The sequence below is a fragment of the Colobus angolensis genome, unplaced genomic scaffold, assembly GCF_000951035.1.
Source record: "Colobus angolensis palliatus isolate OR3802 unplaced genomic scaffold, Cang.pa_1.0 Scaffold109, whole genome shotgun sequence".
In the NCBI taxonomy this organism is placed as follows: domain Eukaryota; kingdom Metazoa; phylum Chordata; class Mammalia; order Primates; family Cercopithecidae; genus Colobus; species Colobus angolensis.
The window spans coordinates 1,781,029-1,798,781 of record NW_012111919.1 but is presented as its reverse complement, the minus strand read 5'-3'; the positions used below and the strand labels follow the sequence as shown (position 1 = coordinate 1,798,781).

Sequence of the window (17,753 nt, the reverse complement as noted above, 5' to 3'; positions counted from 1 at the left end):
AAAAGACATATGATAAAGGATTGTTACTCAAAATATACAAAGAACTCTTAAAGCTCAACAATAAGAAAACACACAACCTGATTTTAAAATAAGCCAAAGCCCTGATGAGACATCTCATTGAGGAAGATATGTAGATGGCAAACAAGCAAATGAAAAGGTGCTCTACAACATATGTCATCAGGGAAATGCAAATTTAAACAACGAGATACTATTACACACCTATCAGAAAGGCCAAAATCCACAACAATAACCACACTAAACGCTAATGAGGACATGAAGCGACAGGAACTCTCATCCACTGCTGGTGCAAATGCAAAATGGTACAGTCACTTTGGTAGATGGTTTGGAAGTTTCTATAAAACTAAACATATTCTTAAACATATGATCCAGCAACCACACTCCTTGGTATTTACCCAAAGGTGCTAAAAACTTATGCACATACAAAATCTGCACATAGATGTTTAAAGCAGTTTTATTCATAATTGCCAAAACTTGGAAGCAACCAAGATATCCTTCAGTAGACGAATGGATAAACAAACTGTGGCACACCCAGACAATGGAAAGAAATGACCTATTGCAAATGAATACCAGAACAGAAAACCAAATACCGCATGTTCTCACTTACAAGTGGGAGCTAAATGATGAGAATACATGACACACAGAAGGGAACAACACACACTGGGGCCTTTCAGAGGATGGTGTGGGAGAGGAGGGAGAGGAGGAAGAGAATCAGGAAAAATAACTAGTGGGTACTAGGCTTAATTCTTGGGTGATGAAATAGTCTGCATAACAAACACCCATGGCACAAGTTTACCTAGGTTACAAATCTGCACTTGTACACCCCTGAACTTAAAAGTTCAAACAAAAGGGAAATAAATGACTTACCAAGCCATGAAGACAAAGGAACCTTAAATGCATATTACCAAAGGAAAGCCAATCTGAAAAGGTTCCAACTAGACGACATTTTGGGAAAGGTGAAACTATGGAAACACTAAAAAGTCACTGGTTATCAGGCCAGGCACAGTAGCTCAAGCCTGTAATCCCAGCATTTTGAGAAGCTGAGGTGGGTAGATCACCTGAGGTCAGGAGTAGGAGACCAGCCTGACCAACATGGTGAAACCCCATCTCTACTAAAAATACAAGATTAGCTGGGCATGGTGGCAGGCTCCTGTAATCCCAGCTACTCAGGAGGCTGAGACAGGATAATCACTTGAACCCAGGAGGCAGGGGCTGCAATGAGTTGAGATTGCGCCATTGTACTCCAGCCAGGGCCACAAAAGTGGAATTCTGTCTCAAAAAAAAAGTCAGTGATTGTCAGGGCTTAGGAGGCAGGAAGGGATGAAGAGCTAGAGCACAGATTTTAGGGCAATGAAACTATTCTGTTTGATACTATAATGGTGAATACACATCGTTATACATTTGTTCAAAGCCATAGGACGTACTCTCCCAAGAGTAAATTCTAAAGTAAACTATGGACTCTGGGTGATGATATGCCAATGTAGGTTAATCAACTGTAACAAATATAGCACTCTGGTGGAGAATGTGACTAGTGGGGAAGGCTGTGCATGTGGCGGGGAAGGGGTACATGGGAAATCTCTGTACCTTCCTCTCAATTTTGTTGTGAACCTGAAACAGCTCTAAAAAATAAAGCATTTTTATTAAACTCCTTGGTCATAATAACCATATTTCAAGTGTTCAATAGGCCCATGTAGCTAGTGGCTACTGTGTTGTGCTGGACAGTAAAGATATAAACATCTCCATCATTGCAGAAAACTCTCCTTGACAGGACTGTTATAGAGGGTAAGGGAAAGTGACGGACTGACCTGGGGTCTGGGAAAAGAGGAACTACTAACAAGGGCATTTGTCCTACAGCATTTAGTACTTTATTGAAGGATCAGGTGGATTTACCTTTCCTTTTCCACCTGCTTTTTTTTCCCTCCTTGTTGCTGCCACCATCACTGCTGCTGCTGCTGTTCTCAGAACTCTGGGAATCTGACTGACCATCACTGCTTTCTTCTGAACCTTCTGATAGCTCTTTGACCCCATCCGGCACATCTTTCTGAAAATGTAGGCATCCAATTAGGATTAATCATTACCATTTCAGCAAATAGAAATTAAACTTCTGATATGCAATGTTGCAACTTAATTGCATTAATTTTTGTTACTATAGGATTCAGTAGTAGAACCAACATATTTTCTGAATTCCTGTCATCTCTTTGAGGCAAATAAGCTAATGTTTCCAACTACATCCAAAGATAAAAATCATATAAAACATTCATATGCAGGCACAACACAGGCTTAAATTAGACAAAAATTGGGTAGATATGAGTCCAGGTAAATGATTAAATATGCTAGATTTTTAAAACTACATAATAATTCTATTGGCTGGGCGTGGTGGCTTACGCCTGTAATGCTAACATTTTGGGTGGCTAAGGCAGGAAGAATGTTTGAGACCAGGAGTTCAAGACCAGCCTGGGCAACATGGTGAAACCCGTCTCTACAAAAAAAAAAAAAAAAAATTAGCTGGGCATAGTGGCACACTCCTGTAGTCCCAGCTACTTGGGAGGCCAAGGTGGGAGGACTAAGCCCAGGAGTTCGAGACCAACCTGGGCAACATGGTGAAACCCCATCTCTACAAAAAAAAATACAAAAATTAGCCAGGTACAGTGGCATGCACCTGTGGTCCCAGCTACTTGGGAGGCTGAGTTGGGAGGATCACCTGAACCCAGGGAGTTTGAGGCTGCAGTGAGTTGTGATCCCACTATTGCACTCCAACATAGGTGACAGAGTGAGATCCTGTCTCAAAAAACTAAATAAAATAACTTCATTAAATATATGTATATCCATGTGTGTATGTAAGTACCATTATGTACTCTGAATTCAATTACAGAATAAGAGTCTAGACATAAGGGATAGATAGTGCATTATTTGAATCTAATTGGTTCCTGAATATTGGTTAGTAAGTAGCAAGAATTAAATAAAAAAGAAATCTTTTTTTTTTTAATGAAGGTCCCTCCTGATAGAAAAAAAGAAATCATTTAACAAATCATATGAAACTCTTTGGTTTCTGTACCTAGAAACAATGCTAATCAGAAAGGATAACTATGTCAGCTTAGTATGTGAGAAATATAACAAGATAGTTCCAAGACCAAAGACTAGAAAACAAGATTTCCTGGCTTTACCCTCTCCTAATTGTACAGCCTCGGTTAAAATCTTAACCTTTCATGCTTCAGTTTCCCCATCTACAAGGTGGGGATAATAGTACCTACCTTAAAAGTTCATTCTTCAATTAGCTCAAGTTAAATGAGCTAATAAATGTAAAACGCTTAGAATTGTGCCCAACATAAGAGGTCAAAAAATATTAGCTACTATGTGTTTACATAATATATAAAAATACACATGTATGGCTAAACACACTAGTGAATGTTTGTGGTTTTTTGTTTTTTATTTTGGGAGATAGGGTCTCACTCTGTCACCCAGGCTGTAGTGCAGTAGTGCGATCACAGTTCACTGTAGCCTCGACCTCCCAGGCTCAAGCAATCTTCCCCACCTCAGCCTCTGGAGTAGCTGGGACTACAGGTGTGTGCCACCATACCCGGCTAATTTTTTAAATTATTTATAAATCCGGGGTCCTACTACGTTCCCCAGCCTGGTCCTGGGCTTGAACTCCTGACCTTAAGCAATCCTCTTGCCTTAGCCTCCCAAAGTGCTGGGATTATGGGCATGCGCCACTGCACCTAGCCTGTGAATGTTATTTCTAAGCTATAAAACTATCAGCGGTTCTTTTTTCCTCCAATAATTTATTTTCCCACATTGTTTTAATAATCAGATAAAAAATAATTCTGACAGACAAAAAATGTGACCCTCCTAACACAAAACTGACACCCATATGACATTATAGCCAAGACTATAAATTTTGATCTAGTTAAGCTAGCTATTTTTTATTTATGTTCTAGTGCCATTTCTCTCTGAGCTGTCTCTTATGTCATACACACTTTCTTAAAATACACACCCCATATTTTTCTATTCTTTCCTTCAAAATGCAGGACAGCTTTTATAGAGTTAGTTGTCAGCCAGACATCTTGACTTGTAGGTTCAACAAGTATCTGAAATATAAATATAATTATCTTCTTTTCTTAAAATTTGTGATCCGTACAGGATCAATTGCTCATGCCCCAAATTCTAGAATCATTTCAGCCCCTTTTACCCACTCCAAATGCTACGTATTTTATTTATTCCTCTAATGTCCCTTGTCTCCATCTCTTTTACTAGTCTCTTAATTCAGGCCCTGAGTATTTCTTCCAAACCACCTTTCTGACAAATTTTCCTGCTTCACTCTTAAATCTATCCTACTAGTTATCCTCTTAAACTTGGATTTGATTATGCTTTTCTCCTGAAAATCCTGTGACATCTACCACCCCACAACCCATACACAAACTGCTCAGTCAGGTTTTCAAAGGCCTCCAGTGTTTGATCTCTACATAACGTTTACCACACTGGAATCTTTACCACTTAAGCCCACGCAAAGATTATGGTTTAATCACTCCAGTTTACTCTACTTTCAAGTCCACTCTGAATCTTTCCAACTGTGCCCTTGCTTAAGCTATTCCCATGTCCTGGAAGGCCCTTCTTATTACTTATCTGACAAAGTCCAGCTCAAATCTGAAAAGTTAACAACAACAAAAAACTTCCACATTCCTTTACTCAAAATTAATTCTTATTTCTCTATATTATCACATTATTTTTAAAAACACAGAACATTTTGAGAGTATGCAATTATTTTAGGAACTATAATGTGAACTTCAAGAGATCAGGGGCCACAGCTTAACCCTCTTTATAGCCTCTATAGTGTCCAGCACAGAGGTAATATTGTGATATAGTCTGAAATATATATTTGGTTCCTGACTACAGTTCCTGGCCTATATATTTGGTTCCTGACTACAGTTCCTGGCCTAGAGCTCTTTTTAGCTGTTATAATTTCCTAAGCAATAGTGCTACCAGTAGAATCTTCTGCTCTTATATTTGGTCTTGACCCCAGCTTCTGACACAGAGCTCCTAAGACCTCTGCAATTTCCTGAGTAAAAGGAGCATCTGACACAGCTCCTATGTCCCTTGGAATTTCCTGGGTGATAGAAGCATCTTTTCTTCCTCTTGGTGAGCTACTGCATAGTCTCAGGATGGGGGTTGGTTTCCAGGGGAACCAACTATGTGACTAGAGGGTTGGAACTTTCACTCACTCCCCAATCTCACGGAGGGAGGAGGCTGAAGGTGGAGCTGATCACTAATGGCCAATAATTTAATCAGTCATGTGTACTGAAGCTTTCATAAAAACCCAAAGGATTGGGTTCTGAGAGCTTTGAGATTTAGCTGATCACGGCTGGGTACGGTGGCTCATGCCTACAATCCCAGCACTTTGAGAGGCCAAGACAGGCAGATCACCTGAGGTCAGGAGTTCGAGATCAGCCTGGCCAACATGGCAAAACCCTGTCTCTACTAAAAATACAAAAAATTAGCTAGGTGAGGTAGCAGGCACCCCTAATCCCAGCTACTCTGGAGGCTGAGGCAGGAGAATTGCTTGAACCCAGGAGACAGAGTTTGCAGTGGGCTGAGACTGCGCCACTGCAATCCAGCCTGGGCAACAGAGCGAGACTCCATCTCAAAATGAATGAATGAATGAATGAATGAATGAATGAATGAATGAATGATTTAGCTGATCACATGGAGGTTCCTGGAGGGTGGCAAGCCCGGGGAGGGCACACAAGCTCTGTGTACCTTCCTACAAACCTCACACTAAGTATCTTATCCATCTGGCCATTCATCTGTATCTTTTGTCATATCCTTATAATAAATGGGTAAATGTAAGTAAAGCACTCTCCTGAGTTCAGTGGGTAATTCTAGCAAACTAATCAAACCCAAGGAGAGAACCCCAATTATATAACCAGACAGTCAGAAGTACAGGTCACAACCTGGGACTTGCAACAGTTGGCATTTGAAGGGGATGGGAGGGTACCGAGCCCTCAACCTGTGGAATCTGACACTGTCTCCAGACAGACAGATAGCATCAGAATGGAGTTGAATTAGAGCAGTGGTCCCCAACCTTTCTGCATCAGGGACTGGTGTTGTGGAAGACAATTTTTTTTCACAGAAGGGTTAGGGAGTGGGGGTGAGGGATGGTTTCAGATGAAACTGTTCCACCTCAGATGATCAGGCATTAGATTCTCATATAGAGTGCACAACCCAGACCCCTCACACGTGCAGTTCACAATAGGGTTTGCACTCCTATGAGAATCTAATGCTGCCACTGATCTGACAGGAGACAGAACTCAGGCAGTCAAGCTTGCTTGCCCACCAATCACCTTCAGCTGTGCAGCCGGGTTTCTAATGGGCCACAGACTGGAACTCTAATTGTTAAAGGACATTCAGCTGATGTCTGCTGGAGAATTGCTTGGTATGTGAGGAGAAACATCCACACATCTGGTGTTAGAAGTATTGTACTTAATGGTGTATGAGAATAGGGAAAACACTTTAGTATTTTTTTTCCCCAATCTCTACAATAGAATAGGCATTTAATAAATTTTTTAAACAGTATAGAAGGTCCAGAACAGCTAAAACCAAAAGGAAATACAGAAAGGTCCATATGAGAACAAAGCCTTGTAACCCTACGAAGTTCAACAGAGTATATAAAAAGGAAGCAGGTAGGTAGGTAGATAGGTAAATAAGTTAGATCTTTCTAATGTTAGCCTCCACACAACCATTGGACATAGTGATGACTACAGCTCAAAGCTAAAAAGGTAACACATATATACATGGACACAGTCACTGTCTACCAAACATTCATTCCCCTTTAGCTGATAAATTTCCTTTGGGGAAAACTCACTCTCCTCAATTCACCGGGCTTGAGCAAGCTTAATCTCAACCACATCTACAAGTGGCCAATCACAAGACTACATACTTTTGACAAGCATGATAATTCAGCTATACTCATGTAAGCGAAGCCAAACCAATTAAGCCAAATCAGAATAAAGTCAGAGGCTCCTGCTTTAGTTCTTATCTCTTTTCAGATTTACAGCTTGCAGAGTGCAGGTTGAGGGTGAAGTTATATATGATGAGGAGAGACTGACTGAGAACGAAGCCAAAAGAAAGTGGAGACACCAAACCCTGATGATGCCAACTGAGCTTCTGGATCCAGCCTGGGTTTCCTTAGAATTTTCAGTTACATAAACTAATAAATTGTCTTACTCAAACTCATTTGAGTTCATTTTACAGTTCGTAAGTGAAAAGTTATTGATAAGTAAAGGTCTTTTCTCAGTGCAAGAATTTGAAATTAGCAAGCCTGAAGGCCGGGCACAGTGGCTCACGGCTGTAATCCCAGAACTTTGGGAGGCCGAGGCGGATGGATCACCTGAGGTCAGGAGTTTGAGACCAACCTGGCCAATATGGTGAAACACAATCTCTACTAAAAATACAAAAATTAGCTGGGCACCTGTAATCCCAGCTTCTGGAGAGGCTGAGACAGGAGAATCACTTGAACCCAGGAGGCAGAGGTTGTAGTGAACTGAGACTGCGCCACTGCACTCCAGCCTGGGCAACAGAGTGAGACTATCAAAAAAAAAGAAAGAAATTAGCAAGCTTGTTATGTTAGAAAGAATATGGGCTTGGGAATTCAGTCAGATCTGGGTTCCTATACTGGTTCTGATACAATATGGGCAACACTGGGCAAGAAAATCCAATATTCTGAACTTTGACTTTCCCCATTATAAAAAAAGGAATAATAACCACAACCGTGAATTGTGGTAAAGAATGAACTGAGAATGTAATGTGAAGCATCTAGGCAGAATGCTCCAAAGAAACAATTATTATACAAATGTTGTGGGGCTCTCCATTATAAAAAAGGAATATTTATCATCTTTACTAGAATTTCAAGTATATAATAATCTATAGAAAAATATACATGTATTATTTTCCTAATTGTAATCATATTTCTTTTTCCTGTATTTTTGTATTTATCCAACAAAACAAACAGCAATAAAAAATTATTATATGGTATTCACCCCAACTGTGAATTGTGGTAGAGAATGAACTGAGAATGTAATGTGAAGCATCTAGGCAGAATGCTCCAAAGAAACAATTATTATACAAATCTTGTGGGGCCCCTTAAAAGGTCACTAGAAGTTATTTATTTATTTATTTAATTTTATCTAATTTTATTTTTTGAGACAAAGTCTCACTCTATCGCCCAGGCTGGAGTGCAGTGGCGTGATCTTGGCTCACTGCAACCTCCACCTCCTGGGTTCAAGCAATTCTCTTGCCTCAGCCTCCCGAGTAGCTGGGACTACAGGCACATGCCGCTACGCCCTGGCTAATTTTTTATATTTTAGTAGAGATGGGGTTCACTGTATTGCCAAGGCTGGTCGCAAACTCCTGAGCTCAGGCAATCTGCCCACCTCGGCCTCCCAAAGTGTTGGGATTACAGGCATAAGCCACCACACCTGGCCGGAAGTCATTTTAATTTCATTCTTTCAAGATAAGATTATCATCAATAAAAAAAATAAAGTTACTTCTCTGATCTACCTATAGTTATAGTTTTAAAAAAATGTACTGGGTGCAGGTTTCAAAATATTACCTCTTTCTGAAAATAAGCTCTTCAATAACAGAATTCTGTCCCTATGAGTCAAATATTTATATGTGGTCACTTCTTGTTTTTTCTTTTTAAATGACTCCCCAACAAAATATTTACCTTCAAAGTATATACTCCCATTCTACCTGGAACCTTATAGAAGATGCCCTCTTCACCTCTGGAGTTTGTGTGAAGCATTGCATTCAGGCATGCAAGAGGAGAAGTCCCACTGCAAAACAAAGAGGAAATGTGATGAGGGACGCAACAATTAACTTCTGTCTCTGAATATCCTATGTAACACTTACTCAAGATAAAATTAATTAGTCAATACTCCTTTGACTTAAACATGTCTTATAAACTATAAAAAGTCTACCAATATAGAAAGGGGCTGCCATGGAGAAAATGCATGTAAAAATCATTCCCATGTATCTACAAAATAGTAATTCCTTAATGCTGATCCAGTATCTAACATTTAAGTCAAGAAAAATACAGAAGTATTACAAACATATTTTGTAAACATTCTATTTAGCACAAGCTTTACAAATGTCCAGAGGTAAAATGAGAAAAAAGAACACACACAAACACACACAGATTCAAACAAACAGTATTAATTCCCTTGCATACTGCTGCACCAGACTGAATCTTAGTTGTGAAACTAACACATTGCCATTGTCTCTTGTATTCAAACCTATCATGAGATCACTTAAAAAGGTATTAAGTATGCTTCTGAATATTTATTTTATATGTAGCAACTTGGTTAAATGTTTATTAATTCTAATATATATGTATCATCTTTACTAGAATTTCAGGTATATAATAATCTATAGAAAAATATACATGTATTATTTTCTTAATTGTAATCATATTTCATTTTCCTGTCTTTTTGTACTTATCTAACAAAACAAACAGCAATAAAAAATTATTAAATGAGTATTCTTGATTTGTCCCTCTGCCTTTTTTTTTTTTTGAGACAGGGTCTCACTCTGTCACCCAGAATGGAGGACAGTGGCATGAACGTGGCTCACTGCAGCTTCAACCTCTTGGGCACAAGCATCCTCCCACCTTGGCTTCCCAAAGTAAGTGGATTACAGGTGTGAGGCACCATGCCTGGCCTGTGCCTTTCTTAAGAGAACAGCACCAATATTTCACCACTGAGCCCAATGTTGGGTTTTTGTTTAAAATAATTAGTCACATATTAAGAAAGAGGAAAGAGAACTATAAATTAGATGCATGCTTTCTGACATACACCAAATGGAATCATATGCATTAAAGAGTTAGTATAGGCCAGGTACAATGGCTCACACCCGTAATCCCAACACTTTGGGAGGCTGAGGCGGGCGGACCACCTGAGGCCAGGAGTTCGAGACCAGCCTGGCCAACATGGCGAAACCCCGTCTCTACTAAAAATACAAAAATTAGCCAGGGGTGGTGGTGCGTGTCTACAAGCCTGACTACTTAGGAGGCTGAGGCAGGAGAATCACTTAAACCTGGGAGGTAGAGGTTGCAGTGAGGCAAGATCACAACACTGCACTCCAGCTTGGGTGACAGGAGACTTGGTCTCAAAAAAAAAAAAAAAAGAGTTCAGTGTAAAATATCAAATTATAAATTGACTAGCATAAAATTAATTAAAATGTTTATCTCTGATAATTAACCTTTAGTTTTTATATAACAGGAATTACAAAAAGACCAAGAAGTTGGCCCGGACAGCCTGAAGGAGAGTGAGACTCCATCTAAAAAAAAAAAACCAAAACAGTTGGATAATATTTAAATAAGAGTTTTAGAATAAGAGCAGTATTAAAATATAGAACACAAAAGTACAGTAGTAGGAAAAATATTGTTAAAAATCAAGTATTAGCATAAGATTAAGAGCTGCAGTACTAGGTTGGTGTAAAACCACAATTAATTTTGCACCAACCAAATATTTTAAAATAGTGCTATAATACTAAAAGATAATGTTTCTACATCTAAGGAAAATAACAAAATCATTAGATAAAATATTATACTTCACATAAGAAAAAAATTAGGTAGCAAGCAAACACAGAGAAAGTTCATATGGAAGCAATGAAATGGAAACAGTGGTCTAGAGTCTCTGGAGATGTGTGGCATCCTTAAATGGTTTTTAAAAATTTCTCATAATACCTGAGGTTTAAGGCAGTTTACCCTCCATTTCCAGCTATCTTCCCTCTCAGTTATCTGTTGATGCTACTCAATAACCAAAAATAAGCCTACTAGAAGAGGCTGTTGGATTCTTAGTCTATCTAAAGAGTTTGCTGGGGAGAGCTGGGACATGAGTCCACTGTCGTTCGGTACTGTGAAAGTGTCCAGGATCGAAAACTACAGAGAAGGTTTTCATCCCCCCAGAACATTGGTGAACAATAACAAAGGAAAGAAAAGCCTTTTGCAGAAGAAACTGTTGAGCATTTCCAAGCTGATTTCCATAGTCAACGTTTATCTAACTTGGATTTCCATGTTAAAAATATATATAATGTAATTCCAATCAGGATCCCAAAGTTTGTATCAAATAAATACATAAAAATTGCCAAGAAATTTCCAGGAAAAAAAAATGATGGGAGACTTACTTAAAATATATTAACATGTACTCTTAGCAACTATTATTGAAGCAGTATGTTTCTGAGAAAAAAATCACCAAATGAATACCCTCATAGACTGTTGGTGGAAGAAAACAGAAAATGCAGAAACAGATCATAATTTAAAAGGTACCATTTATGTTTAATAGAAAAAACATGAGGTCATGCCACAGTCCCCTGTAGTTTGACTACCTGGCATCTGTTCCCTCTTCTTTGGAGATGGTACCTAAAAATTTCCTGTGAAACAAAACTTTTCTCACTTTCAATCATGTGGTTGAGAGGGACTTAATCCCATGCCCATCCCAAGGGTAAATCCAAACTGGTTTAAATTAATCAGCTTTTACACACACACACACACACACACACACACCCCCCACTCTCCACCCCAAAGAACAGATACATGACTTAGGGCCAAAAATCTACGGAGCTATTTACTTGGGTATTGGGGGGGGGAAACAAAAAACTTGTTCTCCAGGGAATCTTCAGAAAGGGATCCTTTCTCTTCCCTTGTGTGGTATTAGGAAGCAAGGCCTAAAACATTCACAGTCATTGCGTGAGCACAAAGGAAAAATCTGGAATTAGAATGGAACAACACACAAGACAGACTGAGGAGTGACACAGTATGAATCATAAGGAGAAATCCAACACCAAAAAGGGCAGAACTGAGAAAAGTCAGGAAGCAAATTTGTTTTTGTTTTTGAGACAGAGTCTCGTTCTATCCCCCAGGCTGGAGTGCAATGGTGCAATCTCGGCTCACTGCAACCTTCGTTTCCGGGGTTCAAGAGATTCTCATGCTCAGCCTCCCGTGTAGCTGGGATTACAGGTGCCTGTCACCACACCCTGGTAATTTTTGTATTTTTAGTAGACATGGGGTTTCACCATGTTGGCCAGGCTGGTCTCAAACTCCTGACCTCAGGTGATCTGCCCACCTCAGGTGATCTGCCTACCTCAGCCTCCCAGAGTGTTGGAATTACAGGTGTGAGCCACTGTGCCTGGACAAAATTTTTAAAGTAGTATTACTTTTGCCTGTATCAAGCCTTTTTTGTTTTGTTTTTTTGGAGGGACCGGTTCTTTATTTCAAAAAGACACTTGGGCCAATATCTGGTATCAAAAGAGTTGCACTATTGATTTGTCTTTCTCCCAACTGGCCCCAAAGAGACCACATCAAAGGAGTGTACATTTTAAGCCAAAAAGCTGCAGGATGTACCCCTAACAGACCTCATTGAAACCTTACCAAAAAATGGGAATTGGGTAGGGAAAGAAACTTTAAAAGATCAGCAAACTACCAGCCCACACACTGTACAGGCTGTCACAGCCAGACAGGCTGGCCACGTTGCCACAAACCCAAAGAAGCAAAGCTTCAAAATAATAAAAAACTTTAAAAGTTTTGTATATAACCTATTCAAGTTTTCTCCAATACAAACCACATTGAGACAGAACTTTTAGCGAGAGCAGCTTCAAACCCAGAAAAGGATAATGAGATAATGAGATGAGTTTCATAAGGCTAAATCAGTGGCAAAACATAATCTTTCAAGAAGGGAGGATAGCAATTAAGTGGTCACCTCAACATAAGGGGCACATGATCCATTCTGCAGTCAGTTGAGAGTGGATAGAGATGGGACAAAAATTTAGTTTCAGAGGTCTTACCAATTTAATTTTCACTTCTAATGAAAAAAAAATACAAATAACGTTGTCCAAAGATATCTTAAAGCTGGAAACCTGAAAAGCACATTTTTGTTTTGTTTTTGTTGTTGTTTGGCTAACTCCTCCTGGAATCACCTTTCTGGTTTGGCTGGTACTTTTTACAGAGCAATGAGGTTTCCCATAGTGGATTCTTTCTCTGGGCTTGTTTGGTTCTCAGTAAGGCAGGACTATACCTTTTCCTTTTCTCTATGGAAAGGGCAATATGCATCAAGCTGAAAAATCACTTTCCAAAAGTAAGAAAGGAATAGATTGCTGCTTTGGAGCTATGAAATTATTTGGAATGTTTTACAAATGGTTGCCACAAAACAACAAAAAAAGGTATTACAAAATGTGTACATCACAACATGGTTTTAAAGGCATTATGCATTGTGCTCACATTCCCTTAAATGTTGTTCCCAAAGGTGTGCAGCCTCTAGTCCAGCTGGAATCTCTGAGAAGAGGCAGAGACAGTTTAGCGAAAAAGACACAGGGGAGGTGCGGGCAGCAAAAGGAGAAAGCAGCCTTCCAGTTAAAGATCAGCCCTCAGTTAAAGGTCAGCTTCAGGCAGGCTGGCCTCAGGTGGAATCAGGGTCAGAGGGAGGAGCAGCAGCAGGGTGGGAATGGGGTGCTCTACATCTCATTCAGGTCAAGCAGAGTCTGGTCCAGCATCCTTTGTGTACAGAGTGCTCTCTTTGGTACATTTTCAGTTTATCTTCCAAGTCATCAGTTGTCTTTTAGAGCTTGGCTACCGATCTCTCAGCAAACTCAGCACAGGTCTCTGCCTCCTTGAGTTTATCATTAAGAATCTTGATCTCTTCCACATATTTGTCTTTTTGAGAGTACTCTTCTTCAGCAGCACTCAGACACTTCAGGTTCTGGTCCATCAGTCTGATCTGCTCATCCATCTCTTGGCAATGGGACTCTACCAGCTCAGCTCGTTCCTCTGTGCATTCCAAGTCTCCTTCAATAATCACCAATTTACGAGCCACCTCTTCATACTTCCTACCTGCCTATTCTGCAATATGCTTAGCTTCTTTGAGTTGGATTTCCTGGAATTCCATCTTTTAAGGTTCAGTTTTCAATAACCTTCATCTCTCTCTCACTCTCACCAGGAGCTTTTTCTGCTTCTTCCAGCTTTTGCAGGGCAGTGGCCACGCGCTCCTAAGCACAGTCCAGCTCTTCTTCAACCAGCTGGATCCTATGGTTCAAGGAGGCCACCTCAGCCTCAGCCTGTTCCCGGGCCCACCTTTCTCCCTCAACTTCTCGTTGGAGGCGCTCGGCTCTCTCCTCTGCATCATCTGCCTGCTGCTGCAGAACCTGGATCTTGTGCTTCACCGCCTCAATAGTGGTGATCCCAGCCATGGTGCCTACCCAGCTACTGCTCACACTCTGGATCCTGCCTCCTCTGCTCAGCGTTGCAGCTGCTTCTCACCATTGTATGAAGTCTTGCCTTGAGCCAGTACTACCTTTGGAATTTTGTTGAGATTTAAGTCACAAAAAGCTGAAAAAGTCCTAAATAAAACAGTTTAATAAAGTGCTAGAATATCTCATACATCTGGGGGGGGGGGAAGGAGTGCACACAGTATACACAACAAAAACATATTCCAAATGAATTAAAAGCCAAAGGCAAAATATAAAAGATTAAAAGAAAATAGTATAATCCTCTAGGCATGGTGGCTCATGCCTATAATCCAAGCACTTTAGGAGACTGAGGCAGGTGGATCACTTGAGCCCAGGAATTCAAGACCAGCCTGAGCAATCCGTTTCTACAAAAAAAAAAAAAAAAATCAGCTGTGCATTGTGGCACACGCCTGTAGTACCAGCTACTTTGGAGGCTGAGGCAGGAAGATCACCTGAGCCCAGGAAGTTGAGGCTGCAGTGAGCCATGATCACACCACTGTACTCTAGCCTGGGCAACAGAGTGAGACCATGGCTTTAAAACACACACACACACACACACACAACAAGACAGTATAACTTAGAAGACAGAGAAAGCTTTCCACCAAAGAGAAAAACCCAAAAACCACAAAACAAAGAAATATATTGACTGTATAAAAATAAAAAGTTCTACACATGAAAAAAATAAAAGCAACAAAACTATAGAACATATATGAACCTAGAATAATTAGGCCGGGCGCGGTGGCTCAAGCCTGTAATCCCAGCATTTTGGGAGGCCGAGACGGGCGGATCACGAGGTCAGGAGATCGAGACCATCCTGGCTAACATGGTGAAACCCTGTCTCTACTAAAAATAGAAAAACTAGCCGGGCGAGGTGGCGGGTGCCTGTAGTCCCAGCTACTCGGGAGGCTGAGGCAGGAGAATGGCGTAAACCCAGGAGGCGGAGCTTGCAGTGAGCTGAGATCCGGCCACTGCACTCCAGTCCGGGCGACAGAGCGAGGCAGACAAAAGATTAATAGTCCTAAGAAGATATTCTTTTAGGAAAACAAATAGCTCATTAGAAAAAAACGGAAAAAGGACGTGAAAAAATGATTCATAAACCATAAATATAAATTACCAATAAAATGTATAATAAGAAGCTCAAACTTAATAGTGGTTATAAAAAGGCAAATTAAATCAAGATGCCATTGGTCAGATGGAAAGAAATAAAATGATTCAAGCCATAGTTAACAGTTTTATACCAATTGTCAATTTCCCGGTTTGATATAATATGTATTTATATTTATTTTATATTTATTTATATATTTTTTGAGATGGAGTCTCACTCTGTTGCCAAGGTTGGAGTACAGTGGTGCGATCTTGGCTCACTGTAACCTCCGCCTCCCAGGTTCAAGCGATTCTCCTGCCTCAGCCTCCCAAGTAGCTGGGATTAGAGGCACACACCACCACATCCAGCTAATTTTTGTATTTTTAGTAGATGGGGTTTCACCATGTTGGGTAGGCTAGTCTTGAATTCCTCCTGACCTCAGGTGATCCACCCACCTGAGCCTCCCAAAGTGCTAGGATTACAGGTGTCAGCCACGTGCCCGGCCTGATATTGTACTATATTTACATAAGGTATTACCATTAAAGGAAACTGGGTGAAGTGTACATGGGATCCTATGTACTATTTTTGCAATTTTCTGTGAGTCTATAATTATCTCAAAAAAAAAAAAAGAAAAAAAAGGCTGGGCACAGTGGCTCACGCCTGTAATCCCATAACTTTGGGAGGCCGAGGCAGGTGGATCACCTGAAGGTCAGGAGTTCAAGACCAGCCTGGCTAACATTGTGAAACCCCATTTCTACTAAAAATATAAAAAATTAGTTGGGTATGGTGGCGGGCGCCTGTAATCCCAGCTACTCGGGAGGCTGAGGCAGAAGAATTATTTGAAACTGGGAGGTGGAAGTTGCAGTGAGCCGAGACCGCACCATTGCACTCCAGCCTGCGCAACAAGAGTGAAAATTTGCAAACAACAACAACAACAATAACAAAAAATGGATTGATAAAATCCATTGCTGACAAGGTTATGGGCACATAAGCACTCTTATAGACTGTTGGGAGGACAGAAAACTGCTGCCTTTTCCCACATTACTCAATTCTGCCTTAGGAAAGTAATATGGAAACATCCATTAAAACTAAAAATATTTGGGACCACTGATATAACAATCCCACTTGAATCTGTCCTATGAAACCAAGGCCAAAAGACTTAGGGACAAATGTGCAAGGATTTACTCCATCACTGAAAGCATCAAAGCACTGAAAAATGACCTCAAACTCCATTAAGAGAACGTTGACCATGATAATAAAGTAACCAACAGGATAGAAATCAACAACAGTCATGTTGGCAGCTAAAGAAGTGCTAAGTTCCAGGAAGCATTTTGGTTAGTCCTCACAACAATCTATGAGGTGAGTAAAATTATTACACCATTTTTACAAATGAAGAAACTATAGGTTTTCAATAAGCTGTTCAAGATCATATTATCAATAAATGGTGAAGCCAAGATTCCAGTAACAAGAAGGAAAAGAGAAACAGAACTAGAAAGAGATTACTTTAAAAAGGAACATATAACCAAGAAAAAAAACATTTTCAATAACCTACCTGGTAAATTAATGGTATTCAGTTCCAATATTAAGTACCTACTCTGTTTAGGGCAGTAAACTAGGATCTGTGGATCCACAGAGGGAAGCTTTCTTAGCTCAGAATCTAATAGAGAAGATAGGCAAGGGAGCAAACAGCCACACCACACTGTGACCAGTGCTATTAATATAAACACAGGTCCACAGTCCCTGATCTAAAACACTAAGGCCAAATGTTTCAGACATAAGAATTTTTTGGATTTTAAAAAGGTAACATGATATGCCATAAATGATATGACACTGTCATGGAGATTAGGGACAGCATCCCATAACCAAACACAATGAAACATATGAATACTCACACTAAGTGGGATAAACAAAGATTATATACAGTCTCATGTCAGTTCAAGAGAACTGTTGTTGTCAAGTGAGTCTGGTGCTAAATGTATGAGGAAATTTAGTTTTTCAACCATTGTGGATACTGTAATTATGGATAAGAGACTGCAAAAGTGTGTACATAAAGTGCTTTAAGTCAGAGAGAAAAAAAATCAATCTAGTCTAGGCTTAGTACTTAGAACAATAACAACAACAAATAACAACAAAACAGTCATTAAAGTGGAACCTATAAAATGAAAGTAAATGTCACACACATCTGGTGAAAAGATGTGGTAAGAATAACTACAAACTGTCATAATATTTTCCTTGGCAAATCTGGATATAATTTTCTTTGAAGGAAACAAAGTTTTGAAAAACCTACAAGACATATAGGACACAGTACCATTTAAAACAAAATTTAGACATGATCTCAGGAAAACACAAAAAGTCAAAGAATCCTGGCAGTTTATTTTTA

At 39.9% G+C, this 17,753-nt stretch overlaps 1 protein-coding gene and 1 pseudogene across 2 annotated transcripts in view; both read right to left on the bottom strand.

Moving 5' to 3' along the window:
* Nucleotides 1-17,753, bottom strand: part of ASXL2 (additional sex combs like transcriptional regulator 2) — a 159,315-nt gene that overhangs the window by 60,579 nt on the left and 80,983 nt on the right. For both annotated transcript variants that reach the window (XM_011950426.1, XM_011950434.1), the window contains exons 4-5: nt 8,738-8,846; nt 1,909-2,059 (exon numbers count right to left, since the gene is read on the bottom strand). In XM_011950426.1, coding sequence (XP_011805816.1) covers nt 1,909-2,059; nt 8,738-8,846 — 260 coding nt within the window. The remainder of the gene's footprint in view (nt 1-1,908; nt 2,060-8,737; nt 8,847-17,753) is intronic.
* LOC105517745 lies at nt 13,519-14,250 on the bottom strand (annotated as a pseudogene).